Below are 23,135 nucleotides of genomic sequence, written 5' to 3' on the forward strand. Positions count from 1 at the left end.
GAATTTGAATCGTTTATTTCTGGTGTTTTCCATATTATATTTTTGGACTGCGGTTGACAACAGGTAATTGAAATTGCGGAAAGTAAAGCTGTGGATTAGGGGGACTACTGTACAGAAGTGGGCAAACGTAGGTTTACAGTTATAATAAAAATAATAAATAATACAAGAAAAACTTTCACATACAACTGTAAACCTACGTTTGCCCATCCATATATGAACACTCAGAAAATAACTAAACATAACAGTTGTTCTTTCCCTAGTTAGCAGGAAAAGGGGCACTTACTTTATACATTTCTGTATTACTTTGTTACACTACGTAGTATAATTCAAGAAGTCTAATGAAAAACTTTCTTACCATTTTTACTTCTTTTTCTGTAGTGTCTGGAAATCAAATTTTGCTTATCTTTTCAAACTGTGACAGATATCCTTGGTGTTATCAATACTTCAGCTATCTATAAGATCAGAAAATCTTTTTAGTTTAAAATATTTCATAGATGAATGAATGTTAGCAGCAAGACTGCATATTAAGAAGCCCCATTAACACAGCAGGATACATCTTTATTTCCAAGTAACCACCGCTAGGCCGAGGTATACACAACTAATTTAAAAGTTCCCTAAAAATGAAAATAGCTGGTTTCAGAAGACAAGTCTCATTTGAGGCCTACATTCAGATGACTTTTACTTTTTCTATAAAGTATGCCTAATTTTACAAATACAGAAAATAAAAATATTAAGAAGCCTCCAAAAAATGGCATAAGTAGAACTGTAGAGCAACATCTTGTTTGGAGAAGGAAAAGAGAGGAAAAAAAGCTCTGGTCCTTATGAGTAATGAATAGACACAAAAAGAGACACAACGCTCCAAAAGAATCCTATAAACTGAAAAAGCCAGAATGCTTCTGAAGCATTAGGTAGATGTGACCATTGCACCACATGGACACATCTGTGGGTTAATCTTTGGAGAGGATGAGTGAACTAAAATTAAAATGTACAATAGCCCTAGCCACGTAGCTCAGTATGTTAGAGCATCGTCCTGGTATACATCACGTTTACGTTTGTGGGTTTGATTCTCAGTCAGGGCACATACAAGAATCAACCAATGAATGCATAAATAAGTGCACCAACAAATCTACATGTTTCTCCCCCATCTCTTCTCTCTCTTGCTAAAAATTAATATTTTTCTTTTCTTTAGTGAGAGACAGGAAGAGAGAGATAAGAGGCATCAACTAATAGTTGCAACACCTTATTGTCCATTTACTGCTTTCTCAAAGGGGCTTCAGCCAAGCCAGTGACCCCTTACTCAAGCCTGTGACCATGGGGTCATTCATGTCTCTGATTTCACACTCAAGCCAGCGGCCATGGGGTCATGTCTATGATCCCATGCACAAGCTGGCAATCTTGGGGTTTCAATCTGGGACCTCAGTGTCCTAGGCCAATGCTCTATCCATTGCACCACCACCTAATCAGAGCCAAAATTAATAATTTTTAAAAAAAAATTAAATTCCTGGCTAGTTGGCTCAGTGGACAGAGCATTGGCCTGGTATATGGACATCCTAGGTTCGATTCCCAGTCAGGGCACATAGAAGCGACCATCTGCTTTTCTCCTCCTCCTCTTCCCGTAGCCAGTGACTCAACTGTTTTGAGCGTCAGCCTCACGTGCTGAGGACAGCTTGGTTAATTCGAGCATTCACCCCAAAGGGGGGTTGCCAGGTGGATACCAGACTGGGGCGCACATGCTGGAGTCTGTTTAACTATCTCCTCTCCTCTCACTTAAAAAACAAACAGCCTGCCTGACCAGGTGGTGGCACAGTGGATAGAGTATTGAACTGGGATGCAGAGGACCCAGGTTCGAGACCCAGCTTGAGCGCAGGCTCATCTGGTTTGAGCAAAAGCTCACCAGCTTGGACCCAAGGTTGTTGCCTTGAGCAAAGGGTTACTCGGTCTGCTGTAGCCCCACGGTCATGGCACATATGAGAAAGCAATCAATGAACAACTAAGGTGTTGCAACCAAAAACTGATGATTGATGCTTCTCATCTCTCTCCGTTCCTGTCTGTCCCTATCTATCCCTCTCTGTGTCTCTGTAAAAGAAAAAAAAACAAAAAAAAAAACCCCACCAAAACAAACAGCCTGTCTGGTGGTAGCGCAGTTCATAAGAGTTTCAACCTGGGATGCTGAGGACTCAGGTTTGAAATCCCAAGGTTGGCCCTGGCCCGTTTGCTCAGTGGTAGAGCATCGGCCCAGCGTATGGATATCTTTGGTTCGATTCCCAGTCAGGGCACAAAAGAGAACAGAGTATCTGCTTTTCTACCCCTTCCCCTCCTCCCAAAGTCATGGCTTGATTGGTTCAAGTGCACTGGTCCCAGGTGCTGAAAATGGCTCCATGGAGCCTCTGCCTCAAGCACTAAAAATAAAAATAGCTTGGTTGCGATCATCAGCCCCAGATGAGAGTTGCTGGTGGATCCCAGTTGCGGCGCATGCAGGAGCCTATCTATTTCCCCTCCTCTAAACTTGTAAAAGAAGGGAAGAAAAATAAAAGAAATCCCAAGGTCGCGAGCTTGAGCAATGGGTGACTGACTGACTCAGCTTGAGCACCCTGATCAAGGCACATATGAGAAGCAATCAATAAACAACTAAACTGATGCAACTATGAGTTAATGCTTCTTGTCTCTCTCCCTTTCTCACAAAAAACCACAACAGGCATCTTCAGGACAAACGCAGCTATAATTACAATTGTTTACTCTAAATAACAAGCTAACTACAACCTACTCAATTTCCACTCTGTGTAAACATTTGGTCCACACTGAAATCTTCCAAATGAATAAACAACAACAAAAACCCATCAGCACAATATGGAACAGATGAAAACACCGACCTTACAAAATAGCTCTGTCAATCTAAGTAAGTAACCAGCCAGGGCACCAGGCCCATTCCATTTTTAGGAGAAAGAATGATATGACAAGCAAAAACTAGAATCCCCACAATGCTTCAGAACTACCTAACAATCAAATAAAAAACTTAAAAGGTTCCAAAGAACTTGAAAATCTGAAACAGGCAATGTCTCTACAACCAGTAAAGAGAACAGGTGGAGTCACAGGCTTCATGGTAAGGGACAAATAGGGAAGGGAGAAGTAGAGGACCAGTCCCTGTGCTCAGTTGTGCTGTGGATGGCCTTTGATATGCTACTGGGTCACCACCAGGTGAGAACTTCTGCACAGACAGAGGCTTGAAACCCTGCTTACCCAGCCACTACCTGTATGTCCTTGAAGTTCCCTTGGAGCTTACTTTTATACCTGCAACATGGAGGCAGCCCCTCTCCTTCTGCAGTATTGTGAAAAGTGGCAAGTCAACCTATAGAAAGCATAAAGCTGGATCTACATCATTAGGCTGCTGTGGAGGCTTAGTGTTGAGTGCGAAATGCATCCTGTAAGTAAGGAATTACCACTATTCAGTTATGAATAAATGATACTGTGGTTCCGTTCAAAAATAATATCTTTATCTGTTACATACATATTTGAGAAAATTTTATGGTTGAAAGTACATGTCTGGTATTCTTAAATACTCTAGTGAGGGAGGGAATTGAGAAGGATGAAACAAAATTGCAAAAATGTTGATAGGTGTTGAAGCTGGGGATGGATATATTGGGATTCATTTGTGCATGTTTGAAAATTTTGACTTATTTTATTTTATTTTACAGAGACACAGAGAGAGAGTCAAAGAAAGGGACAGATAGGGACAGACAGGAATGGAGAGAGATGAGAAGCATCAATCATCAGTTTTTCATTGCAATACCTTAGTTGTTCATTGATTGCTTTCTCATGTGCCTTGACGGTGGGCCTTCAGCAGACCGAGTAACCCCTTGCTCAAGCTGGCAACCTTGGGGTCTCGAACCTGGGTCCTCTGGGTCCCAGTCCAATGCTCTATCCACTATGCCACTGCCTGGTCAGGCTGAAAATTTTGTGTGTTTTTTTTAAATGCATAGTAAACTTAAGCAGTCTTACAAAAGTGTAGTCATGGCAGGTAATGTAAAAATAAAACTAAAGCTCAGAAAATAAATTCTAACCAACAAGGAGAAGGTCATCCGAAACCATAGCCTAGTGGTACTGACCCATGTTCAAGAGCCACCAGTCCTGAACATATCTATACTGGAACCTCATTAATTTGATAACAAAGACTAATTTATTTCTTTTGGCTCACACTTGAGATACAAAGGCACAGGAAAAAGAGAGGACAAGATAAGAAGCATCAACTCGTAGTTGAGGCACTTTAGTTGCTCACTGATTGCTTCTCATACATGCCTTTATCAGGGAGTGGGGGAGTGCACTCCAGCTAAGCCAGTAACCCTCTGCTCAAGTCACTGACCATGGGATCATGTTGATGATCCCTCTATCAAGTTGGTGACCCTGCACACAAGCTATACTAATCTCAGGGTTTCGAGCCCAAGATCTCAGCCTCCCAGGTCAATGCTCTCGCTAATGTGCTACCACCAGTCAGGCACAAAAACTAATGTTTAAAAGTGGTACCTCGACACATGAGTAATTTAAATCACAAGCAATTTGAGAGACAAGCAGTCACTTGTGGGATTTTTTGCTTTAAGTCAGGAGCAGGTATTTGAATCACGAGCTTCTGCCACCCTCCACTAGATGGCCAGCCAAACGTTCTTTTTTTTTTTTTAATTATTTTTATTTATTCATTTTAGAGGAGAGAGAGAGAGAGAGAGAGAGAGAGAGAGAGAGAGAGAACGGGGGAGGAGCAGGAAGCTTCAACTCCCATATGTGCCTTGACTGGGCAAGCCCAGGGTTTTGAACCAACAACCTCAGCATTCCAGGTCAATGCTTTATCCACTGCGCCACCACAGGTCAGGCATGCCAAACGTTCTGAAAGGGAGGAAGAAACCAACTTCCATGGAAAGGTTTTAGTTGAAACGGCCTCTAAGTGAAAGTGAGGAAAGTGTGGCAAAAAAACCAAGTCAGTGAAAAAAATGATGATTAAGCAAAGTAAAAAAATTGCAATTAAGTTGAGTCATAAAGTTACATATCATGTAGTGTGTAAGGTGTAAGTTAAATTTTGCAATTAAATGTAGTGTTAAGTGTGTAGGGAGTATAGTTACGTTAAGCTAAAGCATAGCACAAGAAATGAAAACTTCCTCCACCAGTTTCCTCCCCCTCCGCTAGCATCTTTGACCTTGAAGGTAAATACACTTCATAAGCCTGACCAGGTGGTGGCGCAGTGGATAGAGCATCGGACTGGGATGTGGAAGGACCCAGGTTCGAGACCCCGAGGTTGCCAGCTTGAGCGCGGGCTCATCTGGCTTGAGCAAAAAGCTCACCAGCTTGGACCCAAGGTTGCTGGCCCCAGCAAGGGGTTACTCGGTCTGCTGAAGGCCCGCGGTCAAGGCACATATGAGAAAGCAATCAATGAACAACTAAGAAGTCGCAACGTGCAGCGAAAAACTAATGATTGATGCTTCTCATCTCTCTCCATTCCTGTCTGTCTGTCCCTGTCTATCTCTGCCTCTGTAAAAAAAAAAACACAAAAAAAAAACAACACTTCATAAACCAGTTTATTTCTTTACATTCTCTCTTATTGTGTGTGTGTGTGTGTGTGTGTGTGTGTATTTGTTATTTATAAAGTACATTTTCTTACTTAAAAGCATGTAAAACAAAAAACTTGTGTGGTCTTTGGGGGGCCGGAACGAATTAATTGCATTCCTATTAATTTAAATGGGGAAATTCGATTTGACACACAAGCAAATTGAGTCATGAGCTCGGCCATGAAATGAATTCAACTCGTGTGTCAAGGTACCACTGTATTATTTATTGTGCCTGACCAGGCGGTGGTGCAGTAGATGGAGCGTCAGATTGGGACACAGAGGACCCAAGTTCAAGGTCCCGAGGTCGGCAGGCTTGAGCGCAGGCTCATCTGGTTTGAGCAAGGCTCACCAGCTTGAGCCCAAGGTTGCTGTCTTGAGCAAGGGGTCACTCGGTGGGCTGTAGCTCCCTGGTCAGGGCATGTGAGAAAGTAATGAATAACTAATGTGTCGCAACAAAGAATTGATGCTTCTCTCTTTCTCCCTTCATGTCTGTCTGTCCCTATCTATCCCTCTTTGTCTCTGTCACCAAGAAAAAAACCAGTATTATTTATTTCTCTGGCCAGTTTGCTCAGTGGCTAGATCACTGGCCCAGCACACAGACATCCTAGGTTTGATTCCCAGTCAAGGCACACATAAGAAGTGACTATCTACTTCTCTTCCCCTCACGCAGCTGGTGGCTCAACTGGTTTGCATGTTGTCCTCAGTTACTAAGGACAGCTCAGTTGATTTGAGCATCAGCCCCAGATGGGGGTTGCCAGGTGGATCCTGGCTGGGGTGCACGTAGGAGTCTGTTTCTCTATCTCCCCTCTCACTTAAAAAAGAAAGAAATAAAAGCATATTTATTTAGCACGTGTTCAACGTGCACTTTATCTGTGCCAGGCCATCAGCTAACTGCTGGACTAGTTCATGAACAGGGTGTGCAAGTCCCCTGTTCCTTTGGACCTGGTCAGCTAGCATACCTTGAAGGATAAAACTCCTTCCCTCTAAGCCCCACTCCATGCAAGTGCAAATGCTTCACTGTACACCTACCACCTAATCATCTCACTTCCCTCCTCCACCACAAATACCAAATGTAGAGACTTTAAAAACAGTACATCTTTTTTTTTTTTTTGTATTTTTCTGAAGCTGGAAACGGGGAGAGACAGTCAGACAGTCTCCCGCATGTGCCTGACCAGAATCCACCTGGCACGCCCACCAGGGGCTCGAAGCTCTGCCCACCAGGGGGCGATGCTCTGCCCCTCCGGGGCGTCGCTCTGCCGGGACCAGAGCCACTCTAGCGCCTGGGGCAGAGGCCAAGGAGCCATCCCCAGCGCCCAGGCCATCTTTGCTCCAATGGAGCCTTGGCTGCGGGAGGGGAAGAGAGAGACAGAGAGGAAGGGGGGGGGGGTGGAGAAGCAAATGGGTGCTTCTCCTATGTGCCCTGGCCAGGAATCGAACCCGGGTCCCCCGCACACCAGGCCGACGCTCTACCGCTGAGCCAACCGGCCAGGGCCAAAAAACAGTACATCTTTAACCAAAGTTCTCAGTTCATTTTTATTCAGAGCTTTGTAGGATTTACATTGTCTTAAAACTACTAAAAGGTGCCTGACCAAGTAGTGGAGCAGTGGATAGAGCGTCGGACTGGGATGCGGAAAGACCCAGGTTCAAGACCCCGAGGTCGCCAGCTTGAGCGCGGGCTCATCTGGTTTGAGCAAAGCTCACTAGCGTGGACCCAAGGTCGCTAGCTCGAGCAAGGGGTTACTCGGTCTGCTTGTAGCCCCACGGTCAAGGCACATATGAGAAAGCAATCAATGAACAACTAAGGTGTTGCAACCAAAAACTGATGATTGATGCTTCTTATCTCTCTCCGTTCCTGTCTGTCTGTCCCTATCTATCCCTCTCTCTGACTCTGTTTCTGTAAAAAAAAAAAACCAAAAAAAAACAAACAAACTACTAAAAGGTGCTCCTAGAAGAAGTGGTTGATTCAGTACCTGATACAGGAATTGTACCAGGTGAGCCTGGATCACACTGCAGTGTCAGAAAGCAAGAAAGCGCTCAAGATTGATGCAGCCTTGACCAAAGGACAATGAGCTAACTTGTGAGGATTCTCACTGATTACATTTGGGGCAACTATCCAAAAATAAAAATTACACTTCCATCTATATCAAGTTCTAGAATAGGCAAAACTAATAAATCAGAAAAAATTCAGAGCAGCAGTGCCTTAGCTCCAGCAGGCTGCCTCACTCGATCCTCTGCTCTGAGAGGCAGACCCCAGAAAGGACCCCTGAGGAGATTCACTGGACTATGACGGGCTCTGACCACCAAGCTTGGCCCATCTGCAGTTCATTCAGCCTGGGGCCCTCCTCCCTTAGACCAGGCCTTGGTAATGATGCCTCTTGATTTAAGCTAACAAAGCTAGTGAAAGTACTAATTAAACTGAAACAAACATTTAAAAACTGGAGCCTGATGGGTGGTGCTGCAGTGGATAGCGCCTACTGGGAACACTGAGGTCGCCAGCTCGAAACCCTAGGCTTGCCTGGTCAAGCCACATAAGCAACCAATGAAAAGCTACAGCAAAGTAACTATTTCTCGTCCCCTTACCCTCCTCTCTGTAAAATCAAAATTAAATCTTTTTTTCTTCTTCTGAAGTTGGAAATGGAGAGACAGTCAGACAGACTCCTGCATGCGCCCGACCGGGATCCACCCGGTACGCCCACGGGGTGGGGGTGGGGGGTGGGGACGATGCTCTGTTGTGACCAGAGCCATTCTTGCGCCTGAGGCAGAGGTCATGGAGCCATCCTCAGCGCCCAGGCCAACTTTGCTCCGATGGAGCCTTGGCTGCGGGAGGTGAAGAGAGAGACAGAAGCCCTGGCCGGTTGGCTCAGTGGTAGTGTCGGCCTGGCGTGCAGAAGTCCCGGGTTCAATTCCCGGCCAGGGCACACAGAAGAAGCGCCCATCTGCTTCTCCACCTCTCCCTCTCTCCTTCCTCTCTGTCTCTCTCTTCCCCTCCCGCAGCAAGGCTCCATTGGAGCAAAGATGGCCTGGGCGCTAGGGATGGCTCCTTGGCCTCTGCCCCAGGAGCTAGAGTGGCTCTGGTCACGACAGAACAACACTCCAGAGGGGCAGAGCGTCGCCCCCTGGTGGGCGTGCCGGGTGGATCCCGGTCGAGCGCATGCGGGAGTCTGTTTGACTGTCTCTCCCCGTTTCCAGCTTCAGAAAAATACAAAAAAAAAAAAAAAAAGAGAGAGAGACAGAGAGGAAGGAGAGGGGGAGGGGTGAAGAAGCAGATGGGCGCTTCCCCTGTGTGCCCTGGCTGGGAATCGAACCCGGGACTCCCGCACGCCAGGCTGATGCTCTACCACTGAGCCAACCGGTCAGGGCCTAAAATTAAATCTTTAAAAAAAACTTAGCTTGACCAGGTGATGGCGCAGTGGATAGTGTTGGACTGGGACGTGGAGGACCCACGTTCGAAACCCCGAGGTTGCTGGCTTGAGGGCGGATCACTTGGTCTGCTATAGCCCTCCAGTCAAGGCATATATGAGAAAGCAATCAATGAACAACTAAGGGGCCGCAACAAAGAACTGATGCTTGTCATCTCTCTTTCTTCCTGTCTGTCCCTATCTGTCCTTCTCCCCCCAAAATAAAGATGAATAAATAAATTTTACTAGGCCTGACCTGTGGTGGCTCAGTGGATAAAGCATTGACCTATAATGCTGAGGTCACCAGTTCGAAATCCTGGGCTTGCCTGGTCAAGGCACGTATGGGAGTTGATGCTTTCTGCTCCTCCTCTTCTCTCTCTCTCCCTCCTCAAAATAAATAAAATCTTTATGGCCTTGGCCAGTTGGTTTAGCGGTAGAGGGTTAGCCTACCATGTGGAAGTCCCAGGTTCAATTCCCAGTCAGAGCACACAGGAGAAGAGACCATCTGCTTCTCCACTCCTCCCTCTTCTCTCTCTTCTCCCACAGCCAAAGCTCAAATGGTCTGAGCAATTTGGCCCTGGGCTCTAAGGATAGATAGCTAGCTCCCTTGCCTTGCCCCAGGTGCTGAAATAGCTCAGTTCCCCAGCAAAAGAGCAGTGGGCCCCAAATGGGCAGAGCCATCACCGTGTAAGGGACTTGCCAGGTGGATCCTATCCTGGTCAGGGTGTATGTGTGAGTCTGTCTCTCTGCCTCCAAAATAAAATAAAAAACAAAAGCAAAAAACAAAACAAAACTGGAGTCAACATTTCTTTGCAGGACAACAAAACTGGCCTTGCTTGTCTCAATGTGAGCCCAGATCTGTCATCCAAACTAGCCTCTCAGAAGCCAGCTGCTCTGGTCTTGAATACCAAGGAATCTATCTCTTTAATGGACACAGGGGTATTCTATAAGCAGAAACTTTTTCAAAATTTCTAGCAAGGAAAATAATTTGTTTTAGTGAGGAACAATGTTACCAAGAATCCCACACCACCACCTGCATGCAACACTCCACTGCTCCTACCAATCCAATTTTAAACAAAAGCAGTGAAAGGCAGCTCCTGAAACCTATGATTCAAACCTGGGCATAAGGAAGCTTGGATTTTTAACAGCCCAGCCTCTCGGAAAAAGAAACCCAAGGAGCCTGACCTGTGGTGGTGCAGTGAATAAAGCATTGACCTGGAATGCTGCGGTTGTTGGTTCGAAACCCTGGGCTTGCCCCGTTAAGGCACAAATGGGAGTTGATGATTCCTGCTCCTCCCCCTCTTCTCTCTCTCCTCTCTAAAATGAACAAATAAAATATTAAAAAACAGCCTGACCAGGTGGTGGCGCAGTGGGTAAAGCATTGGACTGGGATACGGAAGACTCAGGTTCGAGACCCCGAGGTCGCCAGCTTGAGCGCAGGTTCATCTGGTTTGAGCAAAAAGCTCACCAGCTTGAGCCCAAGGTCGCTGGCTCAAGCAAGGGGTTCCTCGGTCTGCTGAAGGCCCGTGGTTAAGGCACATATAAGAAAGCAATCAATGAACAACTAAGGTGTTGCAATGTGCAATGAAAAACTAATGATTGATGCTTCTCATCTCTCCGTTCCTGTCTGTCTGTCCCTGTCTATCCCTCTCTCTGACTCTCTGTCTCTGTAAAAGGAAAAAATAAATAAAATAAATTGTTTAAAAAAAATTAAAAAACAAAAACAAACAAACCCAAGGAAGAAACATGAGCAGAGAGTGAAGGATCATGATTTTATACATGACCTCTGTGTGGTTTTGGATATTTTAACACAATGAAATAAGTTTCCTTTTTTTGTTCTTGAAACCAACTCACCTAGGGCATGCAGTTACAGAAGTTTAAACCATAAAACATTATGCTTGCAATGTGAACATCTTTTTTTCTTTTTTCTTCTCAATGAGAGGAGGGGAGATAGACTCCCACATGCGCCCTGACCGGGATCCACCCAGCAATCCACCATCTGGGGGCCGATGCTTGAATCAATCAAGCCACTGGCTGCGCAAGAGGAAGAGAGAGATGAGGGGGAGAGGGAAGGAAAGAGAAGCAGATGGGTCACTTCTCATTTGTGCCCTGATTGGGGATCGAATCTGGGACGTCCACATGCCAGACCAACATTCTATCCACTGAGCCAACCAACCAGCCAGGGCCAATATCCTTTTTTCTTGCGGGGCAGGTAAACTGGGACAGACAGATAGGAAAGGAGAAAGATGAGAAGCATCAACTCATAGTTGTGGCACTTTAGTTGTACATTGATTGCTTTCTCATATGTGCCATGGCAGGGGGCTCCAGCCAAGCCAGCGACTTTGGGGTTTCAAACCTGAGTCCTAATGTTCCAGGCCAATGCTCTATTCACTGGGCCAACGCCTGGTTAGGCAACATCCATTTTTCTTATGAAAAGGTGGAGATGGTGTGTGTTAACCAGCTAAAAAGATATTTTCCTTGACAAAATAAAAGTTGACAAACACAGGTTATTGCTCAAAATGTTTCTGGAGCTCGAATTGGTATGTGAGATGCAGGACCCCAGCCCTCTGATATTGTGGAGAGCCCACAAGTCCCACCCAGGTTTATATCCACCTAGGTTCTACAACCTAGCAGCTGTGGGACCCCCAGCAAATCACTTGCCTCAGAGTTACAAATAGTAAGGATTAAAGATAACAATGAGAAATGTCTTCCAGCTTAGGAAATCATCTACACCAGATGTGGTGGTGGTGGGGGTGGGGGTGGGGTGAAGGGGGCAGGGCGGTGGTAAGGAAACCTCTCCATCCATCCCCATGGGAAAACCTTGGAGGATTTTTTTTTACCTTAGTACACAATTTAATTTCTTTTCCCCAGTGTTTTTTCCTAGTTAAGAAGGAAAAAGAGGTTGTGGCTGGTTAGCTCAGTGTTAGAGCTTCAACCTGGTTTGATTCCTAGTCAGAGCACACAGAAGCACCGATCTTCTCCATCCCTTCTCGTTTCTCTTTCTCTACTCCTCCTGTGGCCACAGCTCAATTGGAGAAAGTTGGCCCCAGGCACTAAGGATGGCTCCATGGCCACCTCCTCAGGCACTAAGAAGAGCTCCTCTCCATTGCTCAGCAATGCAGCACTGCCCCCTAGTGGGCTTGCCAGGTGAATCCCAGCTGGGGAGCACGTGGGAGTCTGTCTCTGCCTCCCATTCTCTCACCGAATTAAAAAAAAAAACAAGATAAAAGAATGCCTCTCAAATAACACTAACACCCAGATGTGAATTATTTTACTGAGAACACATTTTTAAAAATGAAAACGTTATTTTCAGATAACTGTAGCTTCACCTGCAATTATAAGAAATAACAGGTTTTGTACCATGTACCTAGTTTCTCCCAATAGTAACATTTTGCAAACTATAGTACAATATCATAACCATAATACCAATACCAAGTCAGATATAGACCTCCTGTACTGTCACATTCATTTTCCAACTGCCCCCCCATGCCTAACAACCACTAATCCAGTTATCACTTCTGTAATTTTGCATTCCAAGAGTTTTATATAAATGGAATTGTAGAGTATGTAACCTTTCAGGATTAGTTTGTTTCACACAATCTAACTGCCTCAGGATAGAGCATTGTCCTGGGTTCAATTACCAGTCAGAACACAGGGGAGAAGCAACCATCTGCTTCTCCTCTGCTCCCTCTCCCTCTTCTCTTCTCTTCATCTTCCCCTCCTGCAGCCAGTGGTTTGGTTCAAGCATGGCCCTGGGAACTGAAGATAACTCCATTGGCCTCAGGCACTAAAAATAGCTCGATCCTCAAGCATCAGCCACAGATGTGGTTGCAGGTGGATTTTGGTCAAGGTGTATGCCAGTGGTAGTCAACCTGGTCCTACCGCCCACTAGTGGGCATTCCAGCTTTCATGGTGGGCAGTAGCGGAGCAACCAAAGTATAAATAAAAAGATTTAACTATATTAAGTTGTTTTATAAAGGTTTATTCTGCTGCCTGACCAGGCGGTGGCACAGTGGATAGAACAGGTGTCCCCAGACTGCGGCCCCCTGATCAGGGCCATTTATCTGGCCCCCGCCGCACTTCTGGAAGGGGCACCTCTTTCATTGGTGGTCAGTGAGAGGAGCACTGTATGTGGCGGCCCTCCAACGGTCTGAGGGACAGTGAACTGGCCCCTGTGTAAAATGTTTGGGGACCCCTGGGATAGAGCGTGGGACTGGGATATGGAAGACCCAGGTTCGAGACCCCGAGGTCACTAGCTTGAGCGCGGGCTCACCTGATTTGAGCAAAGCTCACCAGCTTGGACCCAAGTTCACTGGCTTGAGCAAGGGGTTATTCAGTCAGTATGCTGAAGGCCTGTGGTCAAGGCACATATGAGAAAGCAATCAATGAACAACTAAGGTGTCGCAACAAAAAACTGATGATTGATGCTTCTCATCTCTCTCTGTTCCTATCTGTCTGTCCCTATCTATCCCTCTCTCTGACTCACTCTGTCTCGGTAAATAAAATAAAATAAAATGAAAAAAAAAGATTTATTCTGCCAAACTTAGCGAAAATCCGACATAAAGTACTTTGTAAGTAATCATTGTATTATGCTTTAACTTGCTGTAACTCTGCTTTATAAATTTTATAAAGTAAAGTTACTTCCCTACTTTATAAATCACCATTATTGTGGAACTGGTGGGCGGTTAGAAAATTTTACTACTAACAGAGATACAAAAGTGGGCGGTAGGTATAAAAAGGTCGACTACCCCTGGTGTATGAGGTAGTCTGCCCCGCTATCTCCCCTCCTCACACCTAAAAAAGGTTTATCCAATTGTGTATGTATCAAAAACTGGTTATTTTTTTATTGCCAAGTAGTATTTTGGATATACCCTGGTTTGTATAACCACTTACCAGCTAAAGGACCTCTGAGTGGTTTTCAGTTCTTGTCTACTACAAAACAAAGCTAAAAAACACTTGTTTTAGTTTTTGTGTGAACATATACGTTCATTTCTTGGAGTTAATACGGAAAAGTCAAATTGCTGGGTCATATGATATTTTCTTGTTAGTTCTGTGAAAAACTGCTACTGCTTTTCCAGAGCTGAAGCTCTACATTTTAAAAAAGCTCAAGAGCCTGACCTGTGGTGGCGCAGTGGATAAAGCGTCAACCTGGAAATGCTGAGGTTGCCGGTTCAAAACCCTGGGCTTGCCTGGTCAAGGCACATATATGGGAGTTGATGCTTCTTGCTCTTCCCCCTTCTCTCTCTCTCTCTCCCCTCTCTATAATAAATAAATAAAATCTTTAAAAAATAAAAATTAAAAAAAACTAAAAAAGCTCAAGTAACTTCACCAAAATTGACTCAGTTCACCTTTCCTCCACTCCTGTCAATTCACACATCTTCTCTGTGAAGCTGTGGTCACTGATGACCTCTCACTGTCCAGCCTACAAGTCTCCCTGTTTACTAGGCAGCTGTTTTCCCCTCCTGAAGCATTATGCACAGGTCATCCACAGGACAAATCTTTATTAGGTGCCACTATGAGCCACAGGGCTGGGCATTCCCATACTGTTGACATTTAGACTTGTTTTTGTTTGTTTCATATGAATGTGAAGAATTACCAACCTGAATAATCTGTATGTATCATTGAGAAGGAAACTCAACTTCAAAAATTTTATTTTTTAAAGTACACACAAACTCAGATAAGAATAAGGAGTTAAAAGACAAGCAGCGGAGCCCTGACTGGGTTGCTCAGTAAACACAGTATTGTCCTGGTACACCAAGGTCATAGGATTGATCCATGATCAGGGCACATACAAGAAGCTAAGCAATTGCCTAAGGATGCAGAAGACCCAGGTTCAAAACCCCAAGGTCACCAGCTTGAGCGTGGGATCATAGACATGACCCCATGACCACCAGCTTGAGCCCAAAGGTCACTGGCTTGAGCAAGGGGTCACTCGCTCTGGTGTAGTGCCCCTGCTCCCGTCACGGCCCATATGAGAAAGCAATCAATGAACCATTAAGGAGATGCAATGAAGAACTGATGCTTCTCATTTCTCTCCTTTCATGCCCATCTGTCCCTCAAAAAAATTTTTTTGAATAAACTAAAAGGTGAGAGAATCTGCTCACGCATATTTTTCTTCTTTTATTTTTAGCGAGAAATAGCGACAGAGAGGGACAGACAGAAAGGGAAAGCGATGAGAAGCATCAACTTGTTGCGGCACTTTAGTAGTTCACTTATTGTTTCCTCCTATGTGCCTTGCCCGGGGTGCTCCAGCCAAGCCAGTGATATCTTGCTCAAGCCAGAGACTTTGTGCTCAAGCCAGCACCCATAAGGTTTAAAACCTGGGTCCTTCAGCAACCCAGCTGACGCTCTATCCAATGTGCCACTGATTGGTCAGGCACGCATATTTTTATATAATAATAATATGCAACCTCCCAAAAGTTAAAAATAATCATAATAATATGGAGTCAATTTACATATTCTAATAAAGGAAGCACACTCAGCTTTTAACTAAATGATCCTTGGTACATAGCCCACAAAAAAAAACTCATTAAAAATGGTGACTACATTTTTAATTTCATTATATGGACACTCAATGAGAAGAGAAAAAGTTTCTATTGGATATCTCTTTCTTAAGACATCTGAAAAACAGCAAATATTAAAAGTGTGTCTGGGAAAAAAGTCTGAATTTTCAATTGCAATTTCTAATGGGATCACCTATAAATTGCTGTATGGAAAAATCTCACAAAGATTTAACAGGGCATAAATATGGCAAGGAGTAATTTTTAAAAATCAGTAGAGTTGCAAGGCTCCCCTATCACTTATCTGCCCACCAAGCTTCCACAACTATTTTTTTTTCTTTTTTTTTTTTTTTACAGAGACAGAAAGTCAGAGAGAGGGATATATAGGGACAGACAGGATCAGAGAGATAAGAAGCATCAATCATTAGTTTTTCATTGCGCATTGCAACACCTTAGTTGTTTATTGACTGCTCTCTCATATGTGCCCTGACCGCGGGCCTTCAGCAGACCGAATAACTCCTTGCTTGAGCCAGGGACCTTGGGTCCAAGCTGGTGAGCTTTTGCTCAAACCAAATGAGCTCGCGCTCAAGCTGGAGAGCTTGGGGTCTCGAACCTGGGTCCTCAGCATCCCAGTCCAACGCTCTATCCACTGCGCCACTGCCTGGTCAGGTCACAACTATTTCTATAATGCCACTAGCACCAAGAAAAGTCAGTGCCAACTTTCCCTAACAAAAAGAGCGAAGCCTGACCTGTGGTGGCGCAGTGGATAAAGCGTTGACCTGGAATGTTGAGGTTGTCGGTTCAAAATCCTGGGCTTGCCCGGTCAAGGCACATATGGGAGTTGATGCTTCCTGCTCCTCCCTCTTCTCCCCTCCACTCCCTCTCCCTCTTCTCTGAAAATTGAATAAAGTATTAAAAAAAAAAAAAAAAGAAAGGAAGAAGAGTAAAGCCAGTGGTTTCAGAAGAAATTAACAAATGCAGCAGGAAACTGAAGTCAACTTCATCCCTTCAGGGCCCAAACACACTTCACTAACAAATTGTGTGTGGTCTCCTGTCAAACTACCATCAGCCTCAAAGTCCAAACCCTTCCTCTGAAAACAAAATAATCAAATCTACTGGATATCTCAGCTGGTCAGAGCACCATCCCAAAGCATAGAGGTTGCCAGTTTGATCCCCAGTCAGGTGACATACAGAACAGATAGATGTTCCTGTCTCTGTCTCTCCTTTCCTTTCTCACTAAAATCAATAAATAAAAGTTAAAAATAAAAATCCAGGTGCTGCTGTCAAGCCCTACTTTATGAAAAAAGAAAAATTAAATCTACTCCTCCCAGGACTTTGCTAAAATAAAAAGCACCCAATATAGAAAGCCCAAAATTGCCTGACCAGGCAGTGGTGCAATGGGTAGAGCGTGGGACTGGGAGGCGGAGGACCCAGGTTCAAGATCCTGAGGTCGCCAACTTGAGCGCAGGCTCATCTGGTTTGAGCAAGGCTTGCCAGCATGAGCCCAAGGTTACTGGCTCGAGCAAGGGGTCACTCAGTCTGCTGTAGGCACCCCCCCACATTAAGGCACATATGAGAAAGCAATCAATGAACAACTAAGGTACCACAATGAAGAACTGATGCTTCTCATCTCTCTCCCTTCCCTACCTGTCCCCCTTTCTAACTCTCTGTCTGTCACAAAAAAAGAAAAAGAAAAAGAAAGCCCAGCCTGACCAGGCAGTGGCGCAGTGGATAGAGCGTCAGACTGGGATGCGGAAGACCCAGGTTCGAGACCCCGAGGTCGCCAGTTTGAGCATGGGCTCATCTGGTTTGAGCAAGAACTCACCAGTTTGGACCCAAGGTCGCTGGCTCAAGCAAGGGGTTACTCGGTCTGCTGAAGGCCCATGGTCAAGGCACATATAAGAAAGCAATCAATGAACAACTAAGGTGTCACAATGCGCAACGAAAAACTAATGATTGATGCTTCTCATCTCTCCGTTCCTGTCTGTCTGTCCCTGTCTATCCCTCACTCTGACTCTCTCTGTCTCTGTAAAGAAATAAAAATAAATAAATAAATAAATAAAAAATAAATACCAAGCTTTAAAAAAAAGAAAGAAAGCCCAAAATCCTAATTTAAAGCATGATTTGAATTAAATGTCACCACTTTGTGGACTATATATGCAAATACCAGATGGTGACATTTGTCCATCTTTTAAAACTGCACCAGGTTAATAAACTCACTGACCAAACCTATCAGGAAGAGGTATAAACTCAAATTTCTTGGAGAAAAGAATTAATTCCTCTGAGCTGTAAAAGATGAAATCATTAGAAATTGGAGAGGAACATGAGAAAAGTAATTAAGAGGGAAATGTCCAGGCCTAAAGAAAACCCTAAAGCCCTGGCCAGGTAGCTCAGGTGGTTAGAACGTTGTTCCAATATGCCAAGGTTGCAGCTTCATCCCCAGTCGGGGCACAAACAAGAATCAACCAATAAGCCTGGCCTGTAGTGGCACACTAAATACAGTGTCAACCTGGAATGCTGAGGTCATGGGTTTGTGACACCTTAGTTGTTCATTGATTGCTCTCTCATATGTGCCTTGACCGTGGGCCTTCAGCAGACGGAGTAACCCCTTGCTTGGTTTGCCTTGCTCAAACCAGATGAGCACGCATTCAAGCTGTCGAGCTCGGATTTTGAACCTGGGTCCGCTGCATCCCAGTCCAATGCTCTATCCACTGCGCCACCGCCTGGTCAGGCTGAGGTTATGGGTTTGAAACCCTGGGCTTGCCCAGTCAAGGCACATAGGACAAGCAATCAATGAAATACTGTAAGTGAACACTATGAATTGATACTTCTTGCTCCACCCCCCTTCCTCCGTAAGATCCAATAGTCTTTTTTAAATAAATAAACTTAAAAAAAAGAATGAGCCCTGGCCAGTTGGCTCCATGAGAGCCTCGGCCGGTATGTGGAAGTCCTGGGTTTGAGTCCTGATCAGGGCACACAGGAGAAGTGACCATATGCTTCTCTGCTCCCACCCCCACACACATGGCTCAAATGGTTCAAGCAAGTAGGCCCCAGGCGCTGAGGATAGCTCATAGCCTCACCTCAGGCACTAAAGTAGGTTGGTTGCCTAGCAACAGAGCAGTAGACTTGGGCAGCACATCAGCCCTACAGGGGTTGCCAGGTGGATCCTGGTCAGGGTGAATATGGGAGTCTGTTTCCCTGCCTCTCACTTAAAAAAAAAAGGGGGGGGGGGGTTCAACCACTAAGACCCTTTCCAGGATGCTCAGTTGGTTAAGAGCGTCTTCCGGACATGCTGAGGTTGTGGGTTCAATCCCCAGTCAGGGGACACACAATAATCAACCAATGACTGCATGAATAAGTGGAACAACAAATCAATGTTTCTCTCTCACTCTGTCTTTCTCCCTTCCTCTCTAGAAACCAATAAAAAAAAATCAACTAATGAATGCATAAGTAAAACAACAAACCAACGCTTCTATCTCTAATATTAAATCAAAAGAACAAAACCACCTCAAAAATGAATAAAAAGAACAAAAACCCTAAAGCCTTTCTCTAAAGTGAGAACATTTCTAACTCCTACATCTTACTGAAACCCAAAGAAAAGTAGCTTACAGACTCATAGAAGGCTCCTTCCTCACTAACAACTCCACCTGTCCCTACCTGAGAACTTAACCAGCGAAGCATGAAAAAGAGCCTCATATATGTGTCATCAGAATATTAGTAGCCACTCTGGCCAATGTGGGGTTTTTTTGACAGGAAAACTTTTATTTTTGCCTGACCAGGCGGTGGCGCAGTGGATAGAGCATTGGACTGGGATGCGGAAGACCCAGGTTCGAGACCCGGAGGTTGCCAGCTTGAGCGTGAGCTCATCTGGTTTGAGCAAAGCTCACCAGCTTGGACCCAAGGTCGCTGGCTCAAGCAAGGGGTTACTCAGTCTGCTGAAGGCCCACAGTCAAGGCACATATGAGAAAGCAATCGATGAACAACTAAGGTGTCGCAATGTGCAACAAAAAACTAATGATTGATGCTTCTCATCTCTCCGTTCCTGTCTGTCTGTCTCTGTCTATCCCTCACTCTGACTCTCTCTCTGTCTCTGTAAAAAATAAATAAATAAATAAATAAATAAATAAATAAACTTTTATTTTTATTAGAAACAGCCTTAGAATATGAGTCTCAAAAAATTTTTTTTCTTACGTATACTAGAAGGAGCCAAAGGAATTTTTGCTTATAGACACTAAACAAGTTCAAATTAAAAACAAAAAACTGCCAACTATTAGGTACCATCCCATTCCAGAAAATACGTGCTTTGCAGATCTGCCCAAGCTCCTGGAAGGTAGGGAGACTCTGATAAATCAAGTGTCCAGTGCTGGCAAGGTAAAGCCTGGCAGTTAATTACCAGCCTCCTGAATATGCTACAGACAACATTACCACCTGCACAATTCTATTCCCAAACCACAGGGACCAGAAGTTGCCCACATGGCCAAGAGGCAGCTCAGAAGCAAAGACCCCAGGACTAGGGATAGTAGCACCCATCAGTAGTACCCTACAGACTTTTTCCTCCTTTTCCAGCTGTGAATGAGTCTCTGGTTCCCACACTTCATTCACACCCTGTGCTGCTGCTGTCACTACATCCCACAAGACCACACACAAAGCATCACGTACAAAACAGTCAGCACTGTGAGCAATTCGTGGAGTCTCCATCCACAGACACCTAAGGAAAAGAGAACCTCAAGTCCTAACTTCAGGTGGCACTTTATATTTCCCTGTGGACCCCAAATATGCTACCCTACCACTCTTTGTAAAAAGGACAGAATTCAAAGCCATCAGAAACACAGATTCACAATCTGAAATACTCGAGTCCAGAAAAGGGAAGCTTATCACAGAAACTGACGCTTCCCTGTTGATCAGCATGATCCCTAAGCAGAATCCAAGCAACTCACATTTAATTTTGAAATTATTTTGAAGAGATGGCTTACTCTTCGCAAGTTTAGGCACTGGGCTAGTGGAGACCATGCTGACCATTGTACATCCCAAATAATTCATCCAGGCAGAGAATTAATCCGGAAAGAATATCAATAACAACCCTAAGAATGTCGCTCTACTACTTGAGGAAATAAAAGTAGAAAAGGGTTAATTCATGATTAGGTCCCAAGCTCGCAGATTAGAGTGCGCTCAAACATCGCACCCGCTAACCATTTTGGGGAAAGATGCAAATCCTTAAACAATCTGTAAAAAACTCAACATAAATGAAACATCTGGCTTAAACAAGAGAAATCTTAAACGCTCCCCCCCAAGTTTGGATCCTGATCTGGGGGAGACCTGGCTTACCAGGGATTTGGGAACCCCATGAACCCACAAAGGCCTCCACTGTAATCCGCGCATGGACAGGGTTCCGAAGAGGGGGTCCGCCTCTCCGCGCCATGTAAGGACAAAGAAGGCCACGTTTCCCGCCTCTGGAACCTGGGACCCTCCTGGAACTCGGGGCGGGAGTGGGACAAAGAGGCGGACGTGAGGAGGGAGGTGAGGAGGAGGATAGCCCGTGCCGCGCGGATCGGGATGCTCAAGGCCAAGGGGGGGGTGTGTTCCCAGCACGTGCGCGCGCGCACGCAGGGCGCTGCAACAGACAAAAGCCCGACCCGGGGGAGACTGCGGCCCGAAGCCCGGAGCGCGCGCACCCCCTGCGCGAGGCGCTGCCGCCGAACGAGGGGCCGCGAGGGGGGAGGACGGATGCGCGCGCACCGGGCCTTACCGCCGACGCCGCCATTTTGTTTCCTCGGCACAATGGGGGACAGTAACGGCCAAGCGCGGGAGCAAGACTGACAAGGAAGGCATGAGCCAGGCACTGGGGCGAGGAAACCGAGCGGAGGCGGAAAGCGCGGGGCGCCTTCAGACTTGTCACTGCGACTCCCCAGCCGGGCCCGCGCAGAGTGGGAGGACGAGCAGGGGGGAGGGGCACAGCCGGGAGCGGGCCCAGCCGCTGCCACATTGGAGCTTACCTTGTCGATGTCCCCTTCCCTGACCGCAGCCGCCGCCAACCTCCTGCCACAACTCGCTGGGGTCTCCCCCCAAAAGCCACGCTGTGCACACGGGGCTGCTGAGTCCAACTGCAATGGCGAGAAGAGGAGGAGGAGCCGGGGGCGAGCGGGCGAGCGGGCGGGCGCGCGCCGGGAGATGCGGAGCCACGTGACCGCTCGGAGCCCCGCCCCCTCACCGCCGCGTTGCCGCTTGACGCAGGCCCAGCTTGAGAGGGAGGGAGGGACAAAAAGAGAGGAGGAGGAGGAGGAGGAGGAGGCAAGGTCTAATCACGTGACAAGAGCGTATCTGCTGCGTGCTCGTCACGTGGTGTCGGAATGTTTCCCTTCCTTTTCGATGCCTGTGGTTAATCATGTGACAATGGCAATTTCAGAGTAAACCTTGGCCACATGATAAGGGCTTTTCGCTTTCTCTTTGCTGTATTGGTCGGTCTGTATCATGTGACAACGCCAGTGCTCTTTTTCAATGGCGGTTTTGAGCCACCTTTCCACGTGACTCACAGCGAGGGGCGGATCTTCACTGAGGCTTGGAATTTACGCGCCTGCGCGGCTGCCATGTTAAACCGGTCGCCTTGTGCACGTTGGCGGAAACGCCTCTGAGAGTGTAGACTTTTAACGTCCTCGTAGTAGCGGGATCTCTGTCGAGGAAGTGCGGCCTCGAAAGGTGGCTACCTCGCAGAGGTTGCAGCCCACTCATCTCAGCAAGAGGCGGAGAAGACCCGAGGTGCATGTGGGAGATGGCGGTGCCCGGAGCTGCTCAAGTGCAGAGCCGAGCTGGTCGGATCTTTCAACACCTTTCAGAGATGGAGAAAAAAAAGGCCATGCGAGAAAAAGTCCTGACTTGAGGATTCACGGTGCGTTCACGGTAGAACCGGTGCTGTAGCTCAGACACTTGGCCACCAGCTTGGGTCTCACAAAGAAAGGCCCTGGGGGACCAAGCACCTTTTCTTTACAAGCGTCGTGTCGGGAGAACGACGCCTTGTGAGATCCTTGATACACAATATGTATCTAAACCAAGCTCCGCTCCCCTCTAATGTCAACACCGGGCAGGTGCTTGACAGGCGTCGTTGCTAGATAGGCTGACAGGTGCGTGGCTGTGGTTCAGGCGCTGCTGAAATCCAGAACGAGGAATTACTGAAAAGGTTTTTTTTAAAGGAGATGAGGAGTCACTTAAGACTTAGAACCTTAATAGCGGGTCTTCCTTGCAAAAACGTAGGACGGTGCAGCTAATTTGTAAAGGATGCAAGATCCGGTATCTGTTCTAAGTTTGAGTCCCCCGGTGTAACCAAGGACTGGACTGAGCCTCGGTTTCTTATCTACAAAATGGTAATTTTTAAAAAATCAACAAAAAACTGCCCTTGCCGGATCCCTGGGTAGCTTAGAGCATCATCGAGACAAGCAAAGGTTGCAGGTTTGATTTCCAGTCAGGACACATACAGAAACAAATTGATATTTCTCTCTCTGTCTCTCTCGCTCTTAAAAACGACACAATTTTTTGTTTGGAACAAATGCTCCAAAATTATAGCTATTATTAGAAAGGTAAGGTGTAAAAATATGATTACATAAATGGGTGCATGTTGTACCTACTGCTTTTTTTATTTCACTTAGGATTTTGAACCA

General features: G+C 45.8%; 1 protein-coding gene across 5 annotated transcripts in view; it reads right to left on the reverse strand.

Moving 5' to 3' along the window:
• The window catches only part of ILF3 (interleukin enhancer binding factor 3), a 39,364-nt gene extending 17,690 nt beyond the window's left edge, over nt 1–21,674 (reverse strand). For 4 of the 5 annotated variants that reach the window (XM_066346352.1, XM_066346332.1, XM_066346367.1 and 1 more), the window contains exons 1-2: nt 21,480–21,674; nt 356–452 (exon numbers count right to left, since the gene is read on the reverse strand). In XM_066346352.1, coding sequence (XP_066202449.1) covers nt 356–358 — 3 coding nt within the window. In that variant the 5' untranslated portion in view covers nt 359–452; nt 21,480–21,674. Of the gene's footprint in view, nt 1–355; nt 453–20,811; nt 20,920–21,479 lie in introns of those variants that run through there. The other variant, XM_066346342.1, reaches the window with a different exon arrangement.
• Between the last annotated feature and the right edge of the window lie 1,461 nt (nt 21,675–23,135).

This window comes from Saccopteryx leptura, chromosome 1 (genome assembly GCF_036850995.1).
Source record: "Saccopteryx leptura isolate mSacLep1 chromosome 1, mSacLep1_pri_phased_curated, whole genome shotgun sequence".
NCBI lineage: Eukaryota > Metazoa > Chordata > Mammalia > Chiroptera > Emballonuridae > Saccopteryx > Saccopteryx leptura.